The sequence below is a fragment of the Epinephelus fuscoguttatus genome, linkage group LG4 (genome assembly GCF_011397635.1).
Source record: "Epinephelus fuscoguttatus linkage group LG4, E.fuscoguttatus.final_Chr_v1".
NCBI lineage: Eukaryota > Metazoa > Chordata > Actinopteri > Perciformes > Serranidae > Epinephelus > Epinephelus fuscoguttatus.
Window position 1 is genome coordinate 40,032,447 of NC_064755.1, and position 25,378 is coordinate 40,057,824.

The 25,378-nt window shown below is 39.4% G+C and overlaps 2 protein-coding genes across 2 annotated transcripts in view; one reads left to right on the top strand and one right to left on the bottom strand.

Annotated features, from left to right (window-relative positions):
- Nucleotides 1–1,606: 1,606 nt before the first annotated feature.
- ciao2a (cytosolic iron-sulfur assembly component 2A) lies at nt 1,607–19,553 on the bottom strand. Its single transcript, XM_049575279.1, has 5 exons — nt 19,328–19,553; nt 17,022–17,186; nt 8,257–8,306; nt 3,576–3,621; nt 1,607–2,250 (listed from the first exon to the last, which is right to left on the bottom strand). Exons 1-5 carry the CDS (start codon nt 19,449–19,451, stop codon nt 2,150–2,152), a joined length of 486 nt encoding a protein of 161 aa, XP_049431236.1. The 5' UTR covers nt 19,452–19,553; the 3' UTR covers nt 1,607–2,149.
- Nucleotides 19,554–21,263: 1,710 nt separating this feature from the next.
- The window catches only part of spg11 (SPG11 vesicle trafficking associated, spatacsin), a 51,471-nt gene continuing 47,356 nt past the window's right edge, over nt 21,264–25,378 (top strand). The window contains exons 1-4 of the mRNA XM_049575272.1: nt 21,264–21,669; nt 23,452–23,639; nt 23,759–23,986; nt 25,102–25,318. Of these exons, the coding sequence (XP_049431229.1) occupies nt 21,461–21,669; nt 23,452–23,639; nt 23,759–23,986; nt 25,102–25,318 (842 nt within the window). The 5' untranslated portion in view covers nt 21,264–21,460. The remainder of the gene's footprint in view (nt 21,670–23,451; nt 23,640–23,758; nt 23,987–25,101; nt 25,319–25,378) is intronic.

Sequence of the window (25,378 nt, forward strand, 5' to 3'; positions counted from 1 at the left end):
CATTCTGGCTGTACTATTGTTGTCGGTGAGATCAGTATGTTATATGAACATTATTCCTTAGTCTCTGTGACATATTAGGAGGATTTTACGACTATTTGCTTTAGATTCCTTACATATAGCTCCTTTAACTTTCAGAGCGTTTCGAATGCGCCAGTATTACACAGCATTTTCCCGTACTATGCAGTGTGAACACACTTACCCCCAATTTCCACATACTCTGTCCTGTCGCACAAGTTATCAGTCAGGGTGAGGGTCCGAGGAAAGATGGACGAGGAGAAACTCATAGTTGAAGTGGAAAACCATAGTATTTTGTATGACACCACACATTCTTTCTACAAGGATACAAACCGACGGGGGAAGATGTGAGTGAATGTTGCTTTTTATCGCGTGATTTCGCAGTTCCCGCACTCCAGAAAGGCATCCAGTAGGTGAGGGTACGTGCCGTCGGTTGCTCCAGGTCCGCGGTATGTGGAAATTGTGGGTAGAGCACTTGTGCACTCAAAATATTAAGTGTTTAGTACAGAAGTATGTGATCTGAAGCACACTGCTATGTGTGAATGGCATGGAATCATTTGATCCAGTACAATAAAAACAAACATTTCTTAGTTTGGATGACTTTTTTTTTTTTTTGGTTATTTGTTGAAGAAAGTTAGACAGTATCAAAGCAGCACAATAATGAATTTTGAATTTGTCTCATCTAAGTGTCAGTTGATGGTAACAGAAAGACCTGCACACAAGAATAAAATTAATCTAAGTGTAAGAAGTGCAGGTGCAGCACAGTTTGTTATCTAGTTAAATCACCTTTGGAGAAAAGATCACAATTCATGCTCTATTACGCTTACTTTTCATCATCATTTCTAATCTCCTTATTCCTTATTTCTGCTTCTTGACTACTCCGATCCTCAAATCTCAGCCTTCAATCCATCTGCCGCTCCTACTGCAAAACAAAAGGCAATGGTGCATTCGCTGTTTTAGCCCCAATCCTCTGGAACAATCTTCCCCAGTCGATTGGATTTACTGAATCTTTAGACCGTTTTAAGAGGCTGCTAAAACCCACCTTTATAGGGATTTCTGTGGATGATCGTCATGTGTCATGTCGTCATTTGTTTCCGCTTGTGCTGTGTTCTATATTGTAATTTATTCCTCCTTTATTTATTCATGTATTTATATCTTTTTGTGTGTGTGAAGTCCTTTGTAACTGGTGAATAAATAAAGCTTTACTTACCAACAAATGTGTTCAGGTGAATGAGAAAAGCCGTGATACAATGTATTGATGCACAATGTATGTGTTGAATTTAAAGGTCTAATAAAGACATGGATCAGTCAGCTCTGTGGTCCGACTCAGCTTTAACTGTCATTTATTCCTCTCAGGATCTTTAAATCAGCCCAGCAGCGCCCTCAACAGATGAAGCCCTGTCATTACTACAGCTGAGTAGAGCTTTGATTCCTCCTTTGCATCTGTCTGTGAGAAGACATATAAGACATTTTAAATGTAATTATTACATTTTTTTGGTTAGCTGTAGAAAGCACAGTAGATCTAGATCTAAATTTAACTGAAGACACGTGACACATTAATTTGTTAATCACACACGACTCAAACGTGGCCTCTCGTTGACAGTTTTTAATACCTGATCTCTTTTTTTTTTGTACATCACATCTTTTTATAAAAAATAATCACCTCTAAAATATTCAGACTCTCTACTCAGACTTGCATCTGACTGATTCAGGGGATGATTTCATTTACAAAAGGACAAGCTTCTTAAAACAGTCACCGCAGGAAAAGATGAAAACCTTGGCCTACTTCCTCTGCAGCGTCTGATTCAGACGACAACAAAGACCTGCTGCTGTTCGCCGTCACGCCATCCAGCAGGGAATGATCAGAAAGTCAACACACAGCTGTGGCTTTATTCCAGCTCCCATCTTAGCTTTCATTCGCCGCTCAGTATTCACTCTGCTCACTGGAGACTCTCCAGAAATTCCTCCAAACACCAGCAAACTCCTGTGAGCCGACACGAGCCTCCGCCGTCAGGCAGATGCTCAGAAATCCTCTGTGGCAACAAACATCCTCACATACAACACACACATACACACACACACACACGCACTGTGGCTCCAAGGTGTTTGTTTCAGATAGGTGGAGCCCCCTCCGTTAGTCGTCAGGCTCGGTGACACACTGCTCCACGATCTCCCTCAGGTTTGGATTCTCCATGGCGGCTGCTACTCGCTCCTTATCGTTGATCTGTTTGTTAACTGGAGACACAAACTTCACTGAGCCACTGAATAACAACGAGACAACACAAACACTTTGGAATGATGTCACGATACAAGAAATTGAGCAGCTGATACCAAGACCAGTGAAATTCCACGATTCTCCATACCCAATTTGATACCACAGTAAAAAACAAAACAATAAATCACATGTACTGACAATCATTTATTAAAGAATTTAAATTTAATTAGATTTTAATTATTAATCCCTGATGATCTGCCTTGAACACAAAGTACTTGTCAGTGTGGGTTTAAGATTTTGTGTGCTAGGAAATGTATATTAATGTGTGTCATCATCTTGCACGAGTTGTTGTTCTTCTGCTGCAATCCATTGTACTCGAAACTCAGAAGAAAACGCCCTCTGACATGGAAAAGCGCAGTGAAATGGTCATTCAAGACAGAATTCCAAGTTGGAAACTCAGGCAAGATTCGTGTTGCCCAAGAGTTCCAACATGAAAGGCTGATTATTGCACCCTGAAAATCACATACTGTTGCAACTCTTCTCAGATAGCTCACTTTCAACAGGTCACATTCAGGTGGATGACGATGACACAAACAGAGAGTGACAGTGTGGAGACAGAGACAGAGGACAGTTCAGCCCCTTCAGCCACGGTGCCAAATGCAAGACGCCAGCAGAGAGCGCTGACAGCCAGCGAGGTAGTAACTCCAGAGGAGAGAAGCGAGGGAGCAAATGTGTCTTTCAGTTTTCAAACATCCATATTTTCTCACTACATCTCAGCATTTCATACCCTCATGTGTGCATAAACTACAGGCTATACATTTCTTTTTAATATAGAAAAATGTGAATTATTTGTTATCGGTATCAGTTAAAAAAATCCATATCGTTGCATTCCTACTTTTCAGTGTACTTCATTATCTTTAATGATCTCCTGACTTTGCATCTGGCACCATCATTGATCAAAGCTTCAGTTTGTCCAGTACTGATCAAATACCTGCAGAGGTGATAACCCATCAGCCTCAGCTGGTGTTTGTGTTCAGAGCTAATAAGCTAATTTCAGCATGCAAACACGCTTATTGCTGAACTAACTCCCCGACAGTTCAATACCACACTACAGTAATTTTCCTTTTAAATCATTTCAGTCGAGAAAATTAATTAAGTTCAACATTTTGCTCCTTATAAGTGTTTCTTTCTAACGTTGACCTCTTGCTGACACTATCAGTGTGCAGGACACATTACATCGCCCATGACTCAGAGAACTGCCTCAGTGGGAGGTTGTTTAATCTAAAGAAGCCATTTGCTCTTTTAAATTAATAAATAAATAAATAAATAAATAAAGCAGACTTACTATCTTCCTCAGTGGAATGGGTTCCCTCTGAAATGTAAATTTCCAACTGAGAAGAGAGAGAAAAACTAGTGTTAAAGGCAGAGATGCATGCTGTATGGTTTTTGCGTACACAGTAATTTAAATGTTATTTGAGGTGAAAGAGAAAAAGATTAGATTGAACATTACACAATAACAGAGGAACGGGACTCTTGCAGCTCACAGAACAACAAAGACAGTAATAATCTAAAACTGGTGGCAGTACAAGCTGCTCATAAGACAGAAGAAACAAAATATTACAACACAGCGTGTATTCAGGCAGTTTGTTGGGCTGTTTTTGTCCAAGACGAAAATCTTAATACTCCAACATACAGTGATATTTTAGACAACAGTGTTCTTCCAACTTTGTATCAACAGTTTGTGTTTGTCTCCTTCCTGTTTCAACATGACAGCTTCCCCTGGGCACAAAGCCAGCTCCATAAAGAAATGGTTCTCCCAGTCTCCCAGTGTGGAAAAATTTGACTGGTCTGCACAGACTCCTGACCTTAACCCCTCAAACACCCAGGCCTGATCCTTAGAGGCTGGAAAGCTCCGTAGAGCAACAAGCTTGGTGATTAAACATCACAGTCATTTGATATGTTGTTAAAGGGATACGTCACCCCCTACATGATCATTTGTATATCAATTACTCATCCCATGTTTAATTGAATTCATTAAGTAAACTTTGCTTGTCTCGCATGCCTTCACGGTAAATGAAGATTTCAAATACTGAAAATATTCTTGATGAATTGAAGTCATGGGGGTCCGAGTTTCACAACAGCAAAACTGTGTCAAAACATAAGTTTATAAACTCTCACACAACTTAGTGAAACCCAAGCCTCATTTATCCAGTCGTATGCTCAGTACTTCACAAACAAACAGACCTTTCTGACACAGAACTTAACTGAAAGCCAGACTCCATTGACAAAAACAGCAATTTTACCTTGCCGAACACAGGAGCTGCTGGTCTACCACTGTCTTGATCGGTTAGTTTATTTGTGTTATTTTGACTTTGGTGTTTTAAAGGGTTAGTTTGGATTCACCCACGTCACAAGATGACAAACAAAAAACAAACTGACCGAGGCAGCGGTAGACCAACAGCTCTCATGTTCAGGGAAGTAAAATTACTATTTTTGTTAATGGAGTCTGACCTCAACGAGAACATACCGTAAAGCTTCAAATAAAAGCTTAGTCCCCGTTAAACGCCCAGTCCTTTTTCCTAGCCTGGTGTGGCTATACATTTTGACAAATAAAGGCCTGTCTCAATTCGATGCCTGGTCTGGTTGCCAAGCAACATTCTTTGAATGTATAAAACTGGATTGTTGACCACCCACTTGAACTAACTTTAGTTAGCTGTTTAGATCTCACATGGAAATTGAAATGTTTAAACTTTTGTCAATTTAGAGATGCTACACATCATCAGCTCTGTTCATTTCATTTTACTAAAACCATGAGCGCCAGACCATAATTCATTCAAATTTACCAGCATGACTAAATTAGCAGTGACTCCTTTCCTCTGAGGCTGTCATAAAGTAAGAATATGTGTCTATTCCTCGATTACCCGGTTAGTAATTTCGTCTGTAATGGTACCTGATCAAATCAGAAAGGGTTTTTCATAAAAAATGATCCAAGTTATGTATATTGTTTTAACAGGAAGTTGTGTTGTGTTGGTGATACAGGTGCTGTAAAACAAGTGTCACAACATAACACATAATTGATATGTTATTCAGAGCCTAATTTATATATAAATACATACATATCTTACTATATAATGACAAAAACTCTGTCTGTGTGTCTGTTCCACGTTTTTCTCCTCACTGACTTGGTCAATCCATGTGAAATTTGGCACAGTGGTAGAGGGTCATGGGAGGATGCCAATGAAGCAATATTACATCAATAGGCCAAAGGGGGGCGCTACAGCAACCGATTGAAATTGCAAACTTTGAATGGGCATATCTCATGCCCCGTATGTCGTAGAGACATGAAACTTTGCACAGAGATGCCTCTCCTCATGAGGAACAAATTTGCCTCAAGAACCCATAACTTCCGTTTATATAGATTTTCCGCCATTTTGAATTTTTTGAAAAACACTTCAAATGGATCTCTTCCTAGGAAGTTTGAGTGATCTGCATGAAACTGGGTGAACATAATCTAGGGAGCAATATCTAAAGTTCCCTCTTGGCAAAAGTTGGAAAACTTACTAAAACTGAGCTTCTCTAAGGCAGTGAATATTGCGGAGGGCGTGGCTCATCACATAAAGGTGTAGAACATCTTGGGGCGTTGGTGGCTTAGTGGTAGAGCAGGCGCCCCATGTACAAGGCTGTTGCCGCAGCGGCCCGGGTTCGACTCCAGCCTGTGGCCCTTTGCTGCATGTCACTCCCCCTCTCTCTCTCCCCCTTTCACACTTGTCTGTCCTATCCATTAAAGGCTAAAAATGCCCAAAAAAATACCTTTTAAAAAAACAGGTGTATAACATCTCAAGGGTTTCACCCATCACCACGCAACTTTGTAGGCATATGACCACACATAATCTGAGGGGACCCCTCCATTATTGACCCCATCAAACAAAATGGGGGCGCTAGAGAGCTAATTTCTTATCTGAGCCTAACCGCCATATTGATGTTTTACTAATCTTGGTAGATATGTAGAACAGGACGCCTCAAGGTGACTGGAGAAATTTAACTCTAATTGGCAACTGGGTGGCGCTATAACAACAGAAAAATGCTTCAAAATGGCTAAAATGCGACCGATCACTGTGGCTCCCCCTGTGGACCAATGTTTTTTGTTTTTTTTTTCTTTTCTAATTTTTGGTATGACTAAGTCATGGTATGGTATGCTGTACTCAATGGGTATGGACTAGTATAAATTAATATACAAGTAATATTCATACTGGTTCAAATTAACAATTAAAAAAGTATTGACCATCTTTGCTGAGCAACAGTTTTGTGTGAGAGGAATTAAAGGCCTGTCCCAAATATAAGTCTGTAGAGTGATTTAAGCAAACAATAGCGCTGGCTACTATTGAAGTTTTACAGTAGATACGTTTCTCTCTCAGTTCAGTTCCCCATCAGAAAGGGCTGTCTGTTTGTAAAGTGTTCCTTTGAAATAAAACTATCCTGATTCATGGAGCTTGAATTTTTCTCCAGTCTGGCTTTGATTTTATGAAACTTTTTTTTTTAGTATACCACTGGTACTTTTCCTGCCACAGGACTGCATCACGCTCATTTTGCCCTCTGAACCGAGCAGATGTTCTGCAGCTCCCTGATAGAAAACGCTCCTCTAATCAAGAGGCGACTCATCTTATTTTTAAAACTGCTTTCATGCTGCATAATAAAGCACACGGTTCTCCACCTGCCTTCACACACTGCTGTCTCTTTGATGGCTGTCCAAGAACTCCTCTCTCCATGACTCTTGACCTCTGAAACTGGGCTGTGAATATAAACAACTAATTAACTGTGTTTTTTCTGTGCTGATAGTGTCTGCTCAGGGTACTGCCCCTGTCTGTTTGTCAGAGTTGTACTTGTTAAATTGTTAATGAAATGACAGCTGTTTCTTCACTGAAGAGAGCTCCGCAGGTATCTTGAACTACCTATTTGCTATTTGTTTGGTCATTTTTGGGTTTGAAAGTTTTAAAGGTTTGAAAGCATTAAACTTCTGTTGTAGGAAGAAAAAGTTAACAGTAATATACTAATGTAATCATCCAGCTGGTAAATCCGCCTTATGAGCATGTGTAACCATGAACCAGAGAGTCGAATGGGTTCACGGAAGTGGTTAAGGTCATTTAAAACCTTTAGCGCCATTTGATGCAATTTGCTTCAAAAATCGTACTCCTTCTCAGTCAAATCTGGACTCAAAGACATGATAGAGATATTTTTAGATGCAGTGCAACCAGTTCAGACCAAAGATTCACGACAAGACGAGTTGAAACAGGCAGCTACTTGCAATGCTCCGTTCTGCGACGCTCTAAAAACCTGCTGGTTCACACCAATGCAACTACATGAGATGGTGTATCATCTCTATGCAACAACTCTCTGAACTTCTGCTCTGATTTTCAACTTTCCGGGTTTATTTTGTGGCTGAATATAAATTGTAGCTTCTTAAAATATGAATGAGGTCAGTTCACATCACTGCACCTTGTCTTGCTACGTTCTAAAACAGTTTCGTCTCGTCATGGATCATTGGTCTGAACTGGGCTTTACACTTTCCTAGGATGTCATTACTCATCATCATAAACATCCATGAATTGTCTTAGAAATGTTTGAAAAAAGGCGCTCCACATAACTTCAGAACTTACCTGAGAATCATAGTATTTTTAGGTTTTCTTCAGCATCACAGTAATCCAGTGATAGCTGTCTGTATATCTATGGATAAACTACAAACAGGAGCTGATAAAGGCTTATTCTGCACACTTTTAAAGGTGACAACTTGCCATTTTTAACACTACACAGTATCAGAATTTGAAAACCCCTGATTTAAAGAAATGGGCAGACAGTTCCTGGAAACAGATTTTGCTGTTAAAAGTTTTAATGACCAAACTGCATTCCTCTGCATTCTAGTAAAGTGGAGGCAGATAGCTCAATACCAAATAAAAACTGAGTTATCTGCGTGGCAAGATGCCAACAGAGGTAAGAAGACAGAAAATGTTTTGGTCCACTCTGGTACTCACCTTGTGTTTAAATGGCAAACATCTCTGCAGCTTCACTTGTAAGCACAGACCTGCACACACATAAACATTCACCATCAGACACTGATCATATATGATGAACAGCAACATGTCAGCATTCAGGGAAAGTAACAGATTAGAGGAGAATGTGTCTGCTGGAAAATGATGTCGCTGCTGCTAAAAGAGAAAATAAACACATGAGCAAAAACAGGAAGTGGGATAAATCTAAACACACTGATCTGAATAATTAAGTGGGATGATAGTCTGTTTTCAGTCTCATTTCCGAACAGCATGGGAACATGAATCCCAGCCTAGTGAACGTGAATTAAAATCTCCATCTGAGATACAGGAGTTACAGTGTCATGGGGTTTTATGGACTTTTTTATGAATCCATTTTTCCTCATTTTGCTTCATAATCATCTCCTTCAGTCAGTGATTCAGGGCAGAGTTGGGAGAGAAATTGATTCACAAAAAGACTCAAGATTCTTGTCCTCTACAATTTTGTGTCGCCACAAGGGCAGCGTTATTAATTTATTGTAGTTAACTTTTTCATTTAAAGGAGCTTCATACTTTCACTCACTTTTCTATGCTCTTTATGTTTGGTCTGCCAGTTGTGTCTCTTATTGCAATTCAGTGGACTAAAAACATTGGTGAATGTTCTGGCACCAAGCACATTGGAGTACCGCTAGATTTATAGTCAAAGCAGTGGCTTAACATGTGTCCTGCTGTAGAAACCTATGGCGTAGAGTTTGAATTACAGTTTACTGTTGGATTTCACTCGTTAATATCACCACGAGGGCTTCAACTAATGATCATTTTTATCATTGATTATTCTCCTTTTGAGTTGGTCTGGTGTAAGAATTGTCAAAGCGGTTTGATATTAAGCCACAGACAGGACCAAGCAGTAAACCAAATTCTACCACAAGATGTCACACTTGACTCAGCAGCTGCTCTCGAGTGGAGGACGTCCATGAATGAGAGAGTAGTGACTCCCTTGACTTTTTTCCTGCAGTGTTTCCATGTTGCCTCGTCTGATTTTTGGCTCACCTCTTTCGTCTGCTGCAAATCCGAAATGTTGCCATATCGGTGCAGTTTTAGTTTCCTTTGAGATTGACTCTGCTGTGTCTCCCCACTCCAAAAAACACACAAGCTTTTCGGTAAACAAACATATCAAGCACCATGTGCCTCTTTTACCATTGTGCCTCAACTGAAATTTGATCTCACATGTTGTTTTATGATTTCACAGTTGCTGTTTGTGATGCATGTAAGGTAAAATGGATCATTTGTTAATTGTAAAAAACAAACCAAAAAAAAAACCATGCAGTTCACTACATTATATTGTACAGTAATAAGAAATGGACTGCAGCTGTATGATATAAAACCTGTACATGATGCCTGAATAATAAATATGTATATGTATGAACATATGATTACTTTTTATTTTCACTTGTATTTACTTGACTTAGTCGTATCATGCTTTAATAATATTCCACACAGTAACTGTGTTTCCATTCTTTCATTCACTTTGTGATACAGAGCAACGGTTTGTCTACACTTACAGGAGTTTAATCCAAAGACATGTCTTCGTTCTAGCCTGTACATCTGTTTCTTTGTGCCTCTGACACATACAATCACAGCATGACTATTCTCTTCCTTTGCTCCTGATCCCTGCTAAGATCTAAGTCAAAAACAGTCCAATAGCCTGACATCAGACTCAGTCATTTACTTTTGATGTTTCGAATAACCGCTATCAAACTCTATCATAGCTGCAGGAAGTCAGCTCCCAGTGGATCCAAAGATGGGTCAAAGCAGCAGCAGCTGTGTTAAAAAGCCTCTGCCAGCGGCTGCCCTCCTCAGCAAAGCTGCAGTGTGTCTGACTGAAGAAAAGCGCAGCAGAGAGCCAGCAGCCCCCTCCGGTCAGGAAATCATCCACTGCACAAGAAGCTTCCTTCCGGCGCACAGTTGGAGTCGGCAGAAGCCGAGATCACTTCAGGCGACCCGTCAATTATACCTCACCTGTTCATCTTGTTGAAAGCCACCGCCTGAGGGCAAATCTGTCACTTCATTCAGACTCAAACTGAATGCTGTGCTGTGTACTGAATGGTAAGTATTTCCCTGAATACACTGCATGTGTCTGTGCTCTACGGTTCGGGCTGACGATAATTCAGTGTTGTGTTTTACAATATTTCCTTAACTACGTCATGATAAATGTCACGTGTCAACATGTTAGTTCACTTGGAGCCGGCTGCACCACCTCTCACTAAGTGTTTACTAACCTTAGTAAAAGTGTAAGTGTTTACTAAGTCATTACTAAATTAAAATGGGTTGCACCAATTTTACTAGGAATCACGTAGAGCTAGTAATTACTAAGTGTTTACTAAATATTTACACCTACCCTAAGAGTTGTGTAACTGTTACCTAGTTACCTAGTTTGCCGACACAGGATCAAAACCAACTGAAGAAAACAGCAACTATGGCTCGTTTAGAGAGGCTTGCTCTACAAAACAGAGAACCTGCCATTAGGAAAAGGGTTTTGAGAGACCGAATCCACCCTTTGGATGTGTATGATGACTTCGATATTTACTGTCGGTATCGGTTCAGGCACGACCAGATAATGCGGTTCACGGACATGCTGGCTCCGGCAATTGAGCACGGGTCCAAGTCAAACGGGGCTCTACCTCCGTTGCCACAAGTGACAATCGCGTTACAATACTTCGCTACGGGGTCAATGCAGAATGTAGTTGGGGACACGATCCAAGTCCACAAAAGTACTGTGTGCCGGGCAGTGCATCGGGTGGCGCTGGCGTTGTGTGGGCACCTCAACGACTACGTGCAGCTGCCCTAAGGAGCGAGACAGGACGTGGTGAGGCAGAAATATCATAACATTACATATCGTTTACGGTAGGCTACTTACCGACTGAAGAGACTGTGGACTATCTTGCCTGGCTGTGCCCAGCTGTTCCTGTGTACATTCTGCTCCGCACACTGATTGGGTAGCCAAGTTGTTGTCGTCACGTCATGTGACTAGTAACCACTTACGCATCTGCTAGATACGGGATTGCGTAAACTGGTCTGGTGCAACCGAAATTAGTAAACAACTAGTTGCAAACTAGCTAGTAATTCCTAAGGGTTTAGTAGTGGTTTAGTAATTACTAAATCCTGAATTTAGTAGAGAGATACGCCAAACTGGTGCAACCCCACCCTGTTCTCATGCCGAATCTATGATAAGTTCAATCTTATCTAAACCTGTCGCCTGAGGCATTCTGTTTACAGGCTGTCCATACGTACATAATGACAGCCTGAAAACGTAACGCCATCCATCTGCCCTATTCCTGTGAAGGCGGTATCTCAAGGATGACTTGAGGGAATTACTTCAAATTTGGCACAAACGTCCATGTGGACTTAAAATTGAATTTGCTAGATTTTGGGGGTTATAGGTCAAAGGTCACTATGGGCTTGCATCTGTCTCATTCTTGTGAACCATCTCGTTTTCGTAAACACTGTTTCTCTAGAAGGCCTTGAGGTCATTTCGAGGTCACTTTTCAAATTTGGCATAAACATCCACTTGGTCTCATCAATGACCTGCTTACATTTTGGTACTGTGTCAAAGGTCACTATGGGCTTGCAACTGTCTCATTCTTGTGAACCATCTCGTTTTCGTAAACACTGTTTCTCTAAACACTGTTTCTCTCGAAGGCCTTGAGGTCATTTTTCAAATTTGGCACAAACATCCACTTGGTCTCATCAATGACCTGCTTACATTTTGCTACTCAAATGTCAAAGGTCACTATGGGCTTGCATCTGTCTCATTCTCGTGAACATGATACCTCAAAAAGGCCTTAAGGTAATATTCTCAAATTTGGCACAAATGTCCATTTGAACAATGAACCGATTAGAATTTGATGGTCATAAGCTCATAGGTCAAAAGTCAAGGTCACTGTGATACGTTTTGTCTCATTCGTGTAAACACAATATCTCAAAGGGAATTCCTTCAAATTTGGCACACTTGGACTCAACGATGAACTAATTCAGTTTTGGTGGTCAAAGGTCAGGGGTCAAGATCACTGTGACCCTGAGTCTGTCTCATTTTCATGAGCACAATATCTCAAGAATGCCTTGAGGGAATTTCCTTAAATTTGGCACAGGTATTAACTCAAGTCAAGGATGAAGTGATTAGAATTCAGTGGTCAAAGGTCACTGTGACCTCACAAAACATGTTTGGTCATCATTTTGTATCCAAAAGGTCAAAGGTCAACTTCACTGTGATGTCACAATGTTCTGCAAAAACACTTTTCTAGCCATCATTTCACGCTGTATCTCAGAGACAGAAGGGGTGACATTTGGTCAGGTACTGAATTTGTAACTCTGGTCTTGAACTGTGCTGATTGTATACTGTAGATCCTCTGTGCTGCTGGGTTGATGATGTGTGTGAAGCATCCATGTTTGCTTCTTTGCAGCAATATCCACATTTAATGTATTGTCTACAGTCATTGCTAGATACGAGTCTGGACACGCATGGATGTAAACTATCTAACTTGAGCGGTTTGCGGAGGCTTACAACCAAAAAGCGGTAACTCTTGGTCTCGGCCCTTTAGTTGCAACTACAGAAAATCTCAATCATCTGCCCTACGGTGATATGTCAGACAACAGTGTTCCTCCAACTTTGTATCAACAGTTTGTGTTTGTCTCTTTCCTGTTTCAACGTGAAACAAAGCCAGCTCCATGAAGAAAATGATTTCCCAGTTTGGTGTGGAAGAACTTGACTGGTCTGCCCAGAGTCCTGACCTCAACCCACTCTACTTCCTGAGCCACAGCAGACCACACTAATAATGCTTCACCCCATCTTGCCTCCCTTTTCTCTTCTCAATTTATCGGTCACTCTTCTGTCAACTATCAACACAGTGCCCTGAATGAAGTCCCAGTTAAAGTAACTGTGCAGTAACTCTGTCAATCTGAATTTGATAACAGTGAAACCCAAAGAGATGTTTCCATGCTGCGGTTACTAGTTTATTACTGGAGGCTTTTAATAACTCTGATAAGTATTATTCTTTCTAACCCAGTGGATGTTTGTGTTTATATACTTTAAACTGAAGCCAAGTTACTGCAGCTGAGCCTCTTCCGTAGTGTGGCTGGAAGGACAAAACAAGCAACTTGACAACAATCACCTTATCTGCTGTTTTGGATTTGCACCCCACCATTAACTGGTTTATAGTTGTGACACTTACTGTTAACCTATTTACATTTCTGGCATTGTGTGCACTGGGTTTAGCACCATATGGATAATCTTTACTGTCTATTATTTTTTTTTATATTTCTTTGCACTCTTTCCTACTTTGCGATGCAACTGCTGTACAACAGTTTCCCTCGGGATAAATAAAGTTTTCTTATCTTACCAGACTCTCAAAACTTGTGATGAGCATTTTGTTTTATTTTTCAAGGCAAGTCACTTTAAGTGATAACAACAACAAAACAAAGATTAAATTTAGCAGAAAGATTATAACGATAGTAAAAATACAGCGAGATGTCTTTTTTTATCTAAACTGAGTCTTTTTGGGGTCAAACTCAAAACAAACTTCATCCTCCAAACACACTGAACCTTTTTAAATTCAGTCCCAAAGTTTGCAAAGCCAACAAATGCCAGGCTGAACTACAGGCGAGTTTGTTCACAAGTATACGCAACAATTAGGGGTGTGCCACATCATCTCCTTCATGATACTTGCTATATTTCCACTTGTTGACATATTGATGTCATACTGTTACCAGGGGCAACAACAAACATGGCTGAAAGCAAAATTATTACCAACTCCGCGGTGGTTCCAGAAAGAGGAGCAGCTTCAGTAGTGTGAAATAAACTGTGGCGTCCTGAATGTTTTATGAACAGCCCCGGACTTCTCAGACTCTTTTAGTGACTTACCGCTCAGAGGGAACTCATTCTGCGAGCCGCTGCAGCACAGCGTCTCTCCCTCTCCTCTCTTGTTGTGCGCACATGACAGTCGGTGTCGTCAAGTGATTTTGTCAGGGCTGTTTCAAGACACTCTGGGGGCCCCAGGCAAGAGGCACCTTGGAGGCAACCAGCCACCCTCCTCCCCTGACAAGTTAAGAACAGTCCCTTCACAAGTAAAGAACAGTCCCTAAAGTGCGGTGAGGTTTGTGGACCGTTACCTGCCACAAAGAGAGAAATGTGAACGGCTCGTTTCTCCTCTGACACGCCACATACCTGTGTGCCGCCACGTGTGGTCGTTGTTGCAGTGTCTATAGGGGTTCCATTATATTGTCAATGATATGGACCAGTGTCAGCTGTCTCTGGGGGCCCCCTTCCAGCTCAGGGCCCTAGACAATCGCCTAGTTTGCCTGTCCAGTTGCGACGGCCCTGGATTTTGTCATAAACCTTTGGTAATGTGAACCTACATGACACCTGCAGCTCAACAATAAACTCCACATATGAGGGGTGTCGGTGGCTTAGTGGTAGAGCAGGCGCCCCATGTACAAGGCTGTTGCCGCAGCGGCCCGGGTTCGACTCCAGCCTGTGGCCCTTTGCTGCATGTCACTCCCTCTCTCTCTCTCCCCCTTTCACGCTTACCTGTCCTATCAAATAAAGGCTAAAAATGCCCCAAAAAATATCTTTAAAAAAAAAAAAAAAAAAAACTCCACATATGTGACTGTGTGATAGTTGTGGTATCGTAACAGCCTGTCACAGGTTACAGTGTGATGATTAGAGGAGAAATGACAGAGCATAAAAGTCCAGGTGGAAAAAAAACAACCCAATCATTTAAGATTTTACTGAAAGAAAGAAATCACCTGCTGATTTATATATACACATCCCAGGGGACATTTTTTTATATTTGGAGCTGTTTAAATGTGTAATTTGTGGTCGATTTTATTTAGTTGAACTATTAATATTGTAACAGAATCTGAATCTCACTCTGAGTTACTGCTGTTGTTCACAAACTAAAGAAATGAGAGATGATTTTTCTTTAGTTTTTACTGAATATTTGAAGCGAACTGTAAAACCAGATCATTTAGTTTGTTGCAATTATATGTTCTTAAATGAATAATAAAATCCTTTACTAATCGTCAAGAATATCCTTATCGCAAAAACATTGTGATGTTATTTCAGGGCCATATCGCCCACCCCTACAACATATCTTAAGTTTTGCTGTTTCATGTGCACTGTAGTGATAAGAAAAAGGTGTGTGGAAAAAGCAGGCAGAGAAAATATAAATTATACTGTGTGAAACTGTGGAGAAAATTTGCAGTTGTATTCTGTATGCAACATGAGCACCTGAACTGACTCCAACCTGCTCATTCATGATTAAACTGTCTGGTATACACCTGAGTATAAACTGCGAGTGAAAATGTCAGTATTTAAAGAATCTCACTGCTGAGTGACAGGAAAATTAAGTGTATTACTCAACCTGCAGTCAGTGGTCTGCTTCAGTGCTGCCCACTTAATCACCTGTAGCTACCAAACAAAAGCCAGGTTCTACATTCATCCTCCAACCTGTCATTTAACAGGAAGACTGCTGGGAGAGAAAACTCTGCTTCAGTCAGTCAGGCTCTTATCTCTCTCTTTTTTTTTTTGCATGTGTTTAAATTAGCGTTTTTCTCCCAAAGTAAATTGACTTTGCAGCTAACACAATGTAAACAACTGCAAACAGACAGATGAGAACATGAGAAACTGATGTGAATACGTGAATACAAAGACGTATTATATATGCACAGAAATGATTTCTTTCACGCGTGATTACACAGGCTGCTTTACTCAAACAATTACAGCTCAGAGTCCAGCTCTGTAATCTTCGACATGAACACACTGATTCCTCTTATTCAGATTGAGAAGCTTGTTATTTCTGCGGCCGCCCCTGCTGCTGACAGATTAGACTGATCGCCAGTCACCAACAGTAATGAGGCGAAGGGTCAAACTTTCAGTTGCAGCTCTGGTTACACTGATGTGATAAAGACACATGGGCTCCTCTGCCTCGACTTCTCATTGAGGAAATGTTTTTTTATAGAACTTGCAAAATTGGGTGTAGCAGTGCAGAAAATTAAACACCAAGGCAGGCGTTCATGTCATTAAAAAAATGTGGTAATAAAAAATAATAAAATAACTAAGGACAGTTGGGAAGAAGATTTCGGGGCTTTATTGTACATATTTCTGGCATTCTTTTTTAATATCTTTTTCATATTTTTATTGTAATGTTTCTACATATTATTTATTTATGTCCCTGACTTAACTTTGCCTTTATTTTTAATTCGTCTTCCTCCTCCCTCTGTTTATTTAATGCACCCAACACCAAGGCATAGTCTGTGTAAGTGAAAACAGACATTACTTTGGTTGTGGTTTTAATACTCTTAATGTTTTGTTTGACGTATTACACTGCAGAAAGGCAAATTATGATTCTTAATACTATTATACTCGTTTGGTTTCAGCTAGTTTGAGATTATATTTCAAGAGAAAGAGTCACTGAACAGTGAAACTCCAAAAATACAACAAACAACCTTTTTGTTTCTTTATTTTCTGAACTTTGTTGGAACCAAAGCATGTGACATTGTTTACCCTCTCTACACTGTCTACTGCTTTTTGTCTACTGCCCTGAACACTCAAAATAGAAACAGGTACGACATCCCTGCTGACATCTGGATGTGTGAAAGCCTTTTTTGAAATGTTACAAAAAATATATGATCAGCCTTTACAAGTTGAGATCATTCAGACCCTGGCTGCTTTTGTTTTGGTTCCCGTCCGTTGTGTTATCATGAGAGTGACTCACCGATCAGAGTGGCCAGAGAGCAGTGAGGGACGGTTGGAGAGAACTTGATAATGATGAGGTACTCGTCTTCTCCGAGCTCCTGGACCTCCACACATTTCTCCGTCACCACGTCCAGCTCCTCCAGGGTGTTGGGCTTCTCCGGGTCACGGATCGATCGGATCACATCTGACAGAGGGCAAGAAACAAGAACTGGTGGTGTTTACTGGAACTAAGATTAAAATTAAAACAGAAAGTAACAAATGAGTGCCAAAACCATAAAGCCTGCAAGAAACCTTAACAAAATATAAAATAAAAACATATCTAAACTGAAACCATCTTTCTACTTTCATAATTTAATAATCCAAAATAAATCAAAAATGCATTGCGTAATGAAAGTTCACTTTTTTGGTTTCACTCTGCAAATGACCGAGATCATTTCTGAAACAATCACAACTTAAATGATGAACTAATGGGAAGTAAAAGATAAAATAAAACTAAAAGTTTAGAATACTGTACAATTTATGGGGTGGAAATCATCAGCTGTTCTGCAATACGCTTAGGATTGCGATAACAAAAATTGCAATATATTGTGATTCTTATCTTTAATTCACAAACTTACTCACAAAAAAAAGGATAAAGAAAAAGTAGAATTCATAAGAAATAATGGAGATGTGAAATGGAACACTCTGATAAGCCACTGAAAGCTTGATAACTGGGGCCCAGACATGAAGCAAATTATATTTCAAAATGTGTTTATGAACAGAGACAAAGACAGTGCAGATAATATACAGTCACATTTATAACCTACAGAACTCCTACGACCAACCAAAACTCTAGAGACTAAAGCAACCTAATCCTGAGACATTTATTCCATCAGTCTAAACACTGGTTTGACAGTTTATAGCCTACAACATATATAGAAACACACTGCAGGTGGAAATAACAGTATAATGTAAATGGATATGAGTGGAACTGGTTTAGACGTCCTCAGCCTTTTAGGGTGTTCATGCTTTAATATATTTTTGTAGTAATTGCTGCTTTTTGAAAACATTTTACACTGTTGTTAATCTCATTCAACACCTGGCTGAAACCACACGAAAGCTCGTACATTTAAGTTTGTGTTTTTTTGGCCTTTATTTTAACAGAAAATTAAGGAGAAATCTTATCTGATAAAACAGATGTTATTATCGAATAAGTTTTTAGACTGTTCACCTCACTAACTACATTTTAACCACAGTAACATGTATCTACCGGACTGAAAAATAAACAGATTTTATTATTGCAGTAGGGTACCAAAAGATTAATTTGCACTTGGTATATTAATCATTTTTATAATATTGGCACTTGTAATCCATGTATCATTGTGATACCATGCTGTATCAATTTTCCCCGCCCCTCATGATTTTTGGACCAGACTGCTTTAGTGATATCTGCGCTGTGGAGATATAAAGAGGCCCAGACCTTGGATATCTGTGGAGGCGATCTCTGTTTATTCCTGACAACAGGTGGTAAAAATTCCTCCGTCACACACGACATATAAACTCCAGCCCCTCTCCCACAGAACACAACAGCAAAAGGGGACAGTGGCCTAAATATGTCAGGTGATAACGCCTGAACCAAACTCTGTGGAATTTTAATACTTAACATTACAAATGTACATTCAACTTGGTTCCACATGTTACTGCTGTATTAACTCTGTTACACAGAGACAAAAACTACTTAACTACATCCTTGATACAGTTTGATAAAACAATACTGTTAGTACAGATCTGTTTCAGGGGTCTCCAAAAAACACTGAATGGTTTTATGACAACATAGGAGAGTTTACAACAGTATGTCATGGGAAATCACTATTGCCTAATACTATTGCTTAATAACATTAAAGGAAGACTCCCAGTTCAATACTGGTCAAACTATGTTGTGCTCTCTCCAACCACACCAAACTCAATCCAGAAATGTGGTCCGTCCCACTCACTTTAATCAGGCCAAAGTCCTGTCAGAAACCTATTTATGTGAACTCTGTTCCAGCACTAATCCAAAAACAGTATATATGTAATTTACTGTAAACACACCCAGCTCCATTTAGACAATCATCTACTCCAGTCCTGCACCATCACTGCTCATGTTTTACTAACCTCACCAAAGTCCATTCAAAAAACCGTCTATTTAACTTTGCCTTCACTTAGGGCAACCTGCCATAACTAGCTAACTACTTCACAAACCTCTCTTACCACCACTAAATCATAAAACCTCTCCAGTTTACCAAACTAACTCTAACGTTAACGTTACAGAGCAGTGACGCTGGGCCCGCTGGGAGCTCCACTCACCGTACACTTCTAACGCTTTCTCCTCCATCTTCTTCGTCCTCAGCTCATTCCTGTTGGCGGTAAGTCCGGTGAACTGTAAAACCTTCGTGGCAGTTAACGACACAAGGCTGAACACTATTTCCATTTTCTAGAAAACGCCATAATAAACAGGACCGACGGGACAGTGGTGACTTTGACAGGAAAACAGAAGTGTTAAGCGTTAAGTGACAGCAGCGCGCGACTTCAGCAGATCTTTAAATTATCCGGAAGTAAATATGAGGTTCACTCTGTATGTAAGATTGTATAGAGATCAACGGGTTGTGTTGCAGCCAATGAGTAAATTCGTTTGACTTCCGCTTCCTATATTTTGTGGTCAGGGAAAAGTAATCGATACACGACCAAACTGTGATTCTACTTCGCTTAAATTGTCAGATGTATGTGATATTATAAAATGTGAATTAAATTAGTACTTTTTTAAATTCAATTCAATTTAATTTATAAAGCCAAATATCACAAACAAAATTGGTGGAGGCTTAGTTGTTTTTTCAACATTTTTTTCCTATAAATATAATTTGAAATGTGTGGATGAGCACAAAAACACTTAAATTTGACTTATTTTTTGGTAGACCTTTAAAATAAAATATAATATATCAGATCTATTAACTACAAAAATAACTTAAATTCATTTTTTATTAATTTGGCTGTTGTATAAAATGATAAATTGTTTATAATTATATGTAAATAATAAATAAATAAATAAAACTGTTATATTTATTCTTATTGGAATAGACCTTTGGTGTAAGGGTGTGAATTTTTAGTTTTATCCATCTATTGCGCTTCTCTCTTAATATAGAAAATGACATTTGATATCATTTTTTCATTAATATTTTTTTATTCAATAAAAATATGTACAATTCAGAGGACAACATGCCAGACAAACCAATAAACACAATGATAAATAATTAATTTCAACCCACTATGCTGTAGTTTTTCTTATTAAATTGTATTTTCTTACACCTCTGGTGTAAGGGTATGATCTTTTAAATTTCTTTCACTGTATTATTGTTGTTGGTTGTTCAGTTACCGAAAGTAATACAAGCATTTTGTTGAGTTATTCAAAGAAAAAAAAAAACATGATCTAACGTGTGTTATATATAGAAAATGACATTTGACATCATTTTTTTTCCCAATAAATGTTTATTAAATGAAATTATGTACAATTCTGACAACAAAATACTAGACAAACAAACAAACAAACAAAAAAGATAAATAAAATAATAAATACTTAGTTTTTCTTTAAAAAGTCTGAGAACAAAATGCCAGACAAACAAACGAACAAGCAAACTAATTAATTTACAAATAAATACAATTATACATCATTCATTTCAAACCAATACTCTGTATTATTATTATTATTATTATTATTATTATTATCATTTTAATAAACCTTTGGTGTAAGGGCATGGATTTTTAATTCCATGTATCGGTAACGATTCTTTTACTGTATTATTGTTGTTTGTTGTTTAGGAACCAAAAGTAATCACAAGCATTTCATTGAGTTATTTAAAGAAAAAAAAACATGTAATCGAAGAGGAGTTTGATATAATAACTGACATAATTTTTTCTAAATAAATCCTTATTGAATGAAATGTAAAATTTTGAGAACAAAGTGCCAGACACACAAACAAAAAATATAAATAGGCCTACAATAATAAATTACTAATTTAACAAATAATGACATTAAAACAACATGGGATAACTAGATTATTGAATGGAAAACAAATGTAAAAGCTTTTTATTGCTTAATTTAAATATAAAATGTATGTATGTAATGCCAAAAACAAATGAATAATGATTATTTCCGCTTATTTAAAACATTTCCTCACAGTACACCAACATCGTCTTTCGATTAAGTGGACTTTTAAAGTCGTGTCTCTATTGGTCAGATTTGGTCAGCTGACAGCAGACAGGACATGTGATCACCCAGACTCAGCTGCTGTTTACATGACAGGAAGAAATGTCCCAAACTCACCCGTCACCGTCGGTTTATTCACAGTTTTGAGGCGTTTAACTGATTAAACTTTCAGACATGTCTCCTTAACGAACATCTGAACTCACCGCCTGTTTAATACGGTATCTATATAACGTGTGAAGATGTTGGAGGAGCGGCTGGAGGGTAACTCCATAGAGGTGTGTGTCATCCCGGAGAACCACCACTGTGGAGACGTAGCGGACATCCAGAAAGCTGAACTGGCCCCTGGAGGGTCCCTGCTGGGATGTCTGGGGGTCCAGGGCCGGCTGGTGGTCTGGGACCCGGCGGACACAGAGGCTCCTCCGGCCACAGTGGACGGTTGTTACACAGAGTGAGTCTGAATTCACTTCACCTTCCTGTGTGCAGAGTACAGGCTGTTCTCAGACTGACACATATACATCAACCCAAAGACATATGAAATTATTATTATTATTATTATTCACAAGAAATTATTTTCTAAATTTCTAAAATTACTGAGTCACTTGCCTGATGATTATTGTGGGAATCACACCATGAAAATACTCCATTACAAGTAAAAGTCCTGCATTAAAAAGTAAAAGTACACGTAGTTCAGTGAACTGTTCCATGGTGTCCTTCTTTCTGATGTTTTTGGATTACTATTACAGATGCATTCATGTCTATGTGTCATTTTACTGCTGTAGCTGTGTAAGGTTGTGCTCATTTTAACTTCTTTGTTTAGTGTTTGGTGGTTTAATCGACAGCAATGCATCATATTATATAAGATCACCATTTGTTTGTAGCGGGCTGTCCTGTGTGAACCACTTATCTCTAAAAAGTCAACTTTTCTTGGTGTCAGAAAAAAACAGACCTGTTTTCAGCTGTGTGACGATAAGGGGTGAACAGTATGGCCTTAAAATAATATCACGATATTTCAGGGTATTTTTGAAATAATAATATCTTTGACAATATGACAAATTAGTAAAAAATATTTTAGAATTATTTAAGAACAACAAAAAGATATTCAGTAAAAACTAAACTAAAATAATTCCGCCTTCAGCCATGCTTGTTGTTGCCATGGGTAACAGTATGACATCAGTATGTCAACAAGTCGAAACATGGTGAGTATCAGGATATGAATTTTTCATATCATGTCACAAATCATGCCGGTGTTATCGTGAACAAGATGATCAGGCACACCCCTAGTGACGATGCATTTTCCAGCCGATCCAAGAGGGTTTTTAAAGAGTTTATTTAGCGTCAGAAGGAGGAGAATTTTCTTAACACATAAAAGAACACTTTATCCTTCAGTTTATCACTGGGCAGGAAGGGGATGAAAAACTCTCATCTGTAAAGTAAAGCCATCAAAAGTGTGGAGTAGCATAGAAGTATAAAGTTGCATTAGTACAAGTACCTGAAATTTGTACTTACAGTACTGACAGTACTTGAGTAAATGCAGTTAGGTATATTCCACCCCTGCTCATTCATCACATCCTCCTCTTGATTCACCGCTGTATGGCTTACTACCTCTGACGTGGGTTGACACTGACATCGGTCGTTCTTTCAGTCTGTAGATTCACTGCAATAAAGTTATATTAGAAAATAAAAAGATATTAAGTCCACCAAAGCAGTGACACAGCCGCAAAATAACGAACTCATGGAAAAGAGATCATAGCAGTGACCCCAAAAGGGTGCTACACCCACCTCTCACAATCTGAAATGTAAGAAACTTATGAATAAGCCACAAAGTTAGGACAATAAATCAAAGTTAGACTGTTATTGTGGAGCTACAGGGCTCAGCAACATATAGTACACTACAAGTGGCACATGTGCTGCTTTTTGGGACTCATTCTGAAGACAGCCCCTAATAGAGGAAGCACAGTCACATTCCATAATTGGACAACTATGAGATCAAAATGTATACAGATGATGTCACTCAAAACATATTCAAATAATGTAAACAGTAAAAAATGAAGACAGGGGTCATTAATGACAGTATGATGCTATGAAGAACAGCTCTATAGATATTGTACCAACTGTGTCAACAGATCAGTGAAGGGAAATCTGAATTTTACAGCATAAAATGACAATAGTTTGCCTCCAACTTAAAGTCAAAGAAACAAATCATACTTGTCAAATGTTTTCCTCCTTCTAGCTTTTCCTGGGAGGACGTCACCGTCCACAGTCGTGGTGTCAGCAGCTTCAGACTGCTGGCTGTTGGATCTCAGTGTGACCTGAAGCTGCTGGAGGTTGAAGCAGAGCGATCAGTCTCCATTTCTCTGAACTGTGTCTCTGAGTGTCCTGCAGGTGGCTTGTTAGAGACTGTCAAAGAGCAGGATCAGAGTGAGTACCACAACCAGCCTGCCATCATCAAACTGACTGAAGACTGAAGACCCTAAATCATGGCCATATATACTACTAATGTATGAATATAATATTACTGATGACGTTTTTATTTTCAGGTGTGTGTGAGCTGCAGTCAGTGCGTGTGTTGTCATTTACTGCTGGCTGCTGCTGCGTGCTGCTGAACTCTGATTGGCTGCTGCAGCTGCAGTGGCAGCAGACAGAGGAGCAGCCACAGACATTGTCCTGCTGCAACATCCAGCTGACTGACAGCAACAGACACAATGCTGTCCACCACTGTGTCTGCAGAGATACCCTCTTCATCCTCAGCTCCACTGGAATCATATGTATCCTCACCTGACCAAGACTTTGCAGCCATGTTTCTAAATTTAAATCGTTTTGCAGATTACTCCATACCCAAGGTGTATAGTAGGAGAATGCAGTTTTCCCCAGATCTGTAAAAACCCTGTGTAATTTAAAAAGCAACCACTTGGACAAGTGTATCTGGTAACTACTAGAGCTAAGACAGAGAATGGTACAGAGGTAGGCTAAAGGTTTACCTAGAATCACTTTGCTGATGAAAATATACCAATGCTGTGGTCTGCGAGTGGTCAATGGTCAGTGATGTCCAACCCACTAAATCATGAAGAATACAATGGTGAGTAAGGAACATTTGTGATGAAACATAAGGATGCACGGTCCACAGATTCAGAGCTCCGAAAAATGGAGGCTGCCAAAACTTTTTTAGCATTGAAAGTAAAGCAAGATTTATTTCTAAAATTGAATTCAGTCTTCTCTTTGGGCTTTCTAATTTGATTAGCAATATGTACATTAGATAGAAGCTTGTCATCTATCCATTTACCCAAGTACTTGTACAAAGGTACCATTTCAGTGACTTTCCCATCAGACATGCCAATGCTACAATCATGATGAAACTGTAAGCTAGCTCGGAAGAAGGGCATAGAGTAGACATCATTTTCTGAGCATTTAAAAGCAATTTTAAACCCAGCAAAGCAGTTTGTATTGACTGAAATGTGATCTGAAGCTCTTGCACTGACTGTACTAAAGTGGATACATGTATATAAATAACAGTATCATCAGCATAGAAATGTATTTTTGCTTGAATGTCCAAATCATTTATGAAAATAGAGAAAAAAAATGGGTCCCAGAGTGGAACCCTGTGGGACGCCTTAAATTATCTCAAAAAAAAAACAAAAAAAACCGACAAATTGGTGGCCCTCTACATGGACACACTGATTTGATTTGATATAAAAAAAAAAAAAAAAATTCTCAACCGTTTAACAGCCTTAGGACTGATCCCCGCATGCCTATGTTTGTTTAGCCTCAATTCGTGGTCCTTCATGAACCTTCATGGTAGGTTAAATCTAAACTAACCCTTCATCAAGTCTCTCTTACTAAACTCTTTGATCCCATCAGTCTCTTCTTTAATGGTGACCTCCAGCTGTATATAACATCACTGACGGCAGTCTGCTGGCCAGCATCGACCTCCCTGCTTACCGGGCTTCTGTCCAGGCAGAGGACGACCTCATCTCTACTTCTTCCTCCTTCTCCTCCTCTTCCTCCTTCTGCCTCCTCCAGGTGTCAGCTGATCTCAGTACAGCTGTAGCCATCACTCAGTCTCACACCGCCGTCGCCATCGACCTCAACCACTACTTCAGGTACAGATGCAGGAAAATAAGTAGGAAGCTCCTCGGTTTTGGGCAGTTTGTTATTTTGTC

Excerpts from the sequence above, each read along its gene's own strand:
- ciao2a (XM_049575279.1), bottom strand. The coding sequence starts at position 19,451 with ATGGAAATAGTGTTCAGCCTTGTGTCGTTAACTGCCACGAAGGTTTTA. Across the intron at positions 8,307-17,021 it reads CTCTCTGGCCACTCTGATCG|GTCTGTGCTTACAAGTGAAG; the intron begins GTGAGTCACTCT and ends ATGTGTGTGCAG. Across the intron at positions 2,251-3,575 it reads CCATTCCACTGAGGAAGATA|TTAACAAACAGATCAACGAT; the intron begins GTAAGTCTGCTT and ends TTGTGTCTCCAG.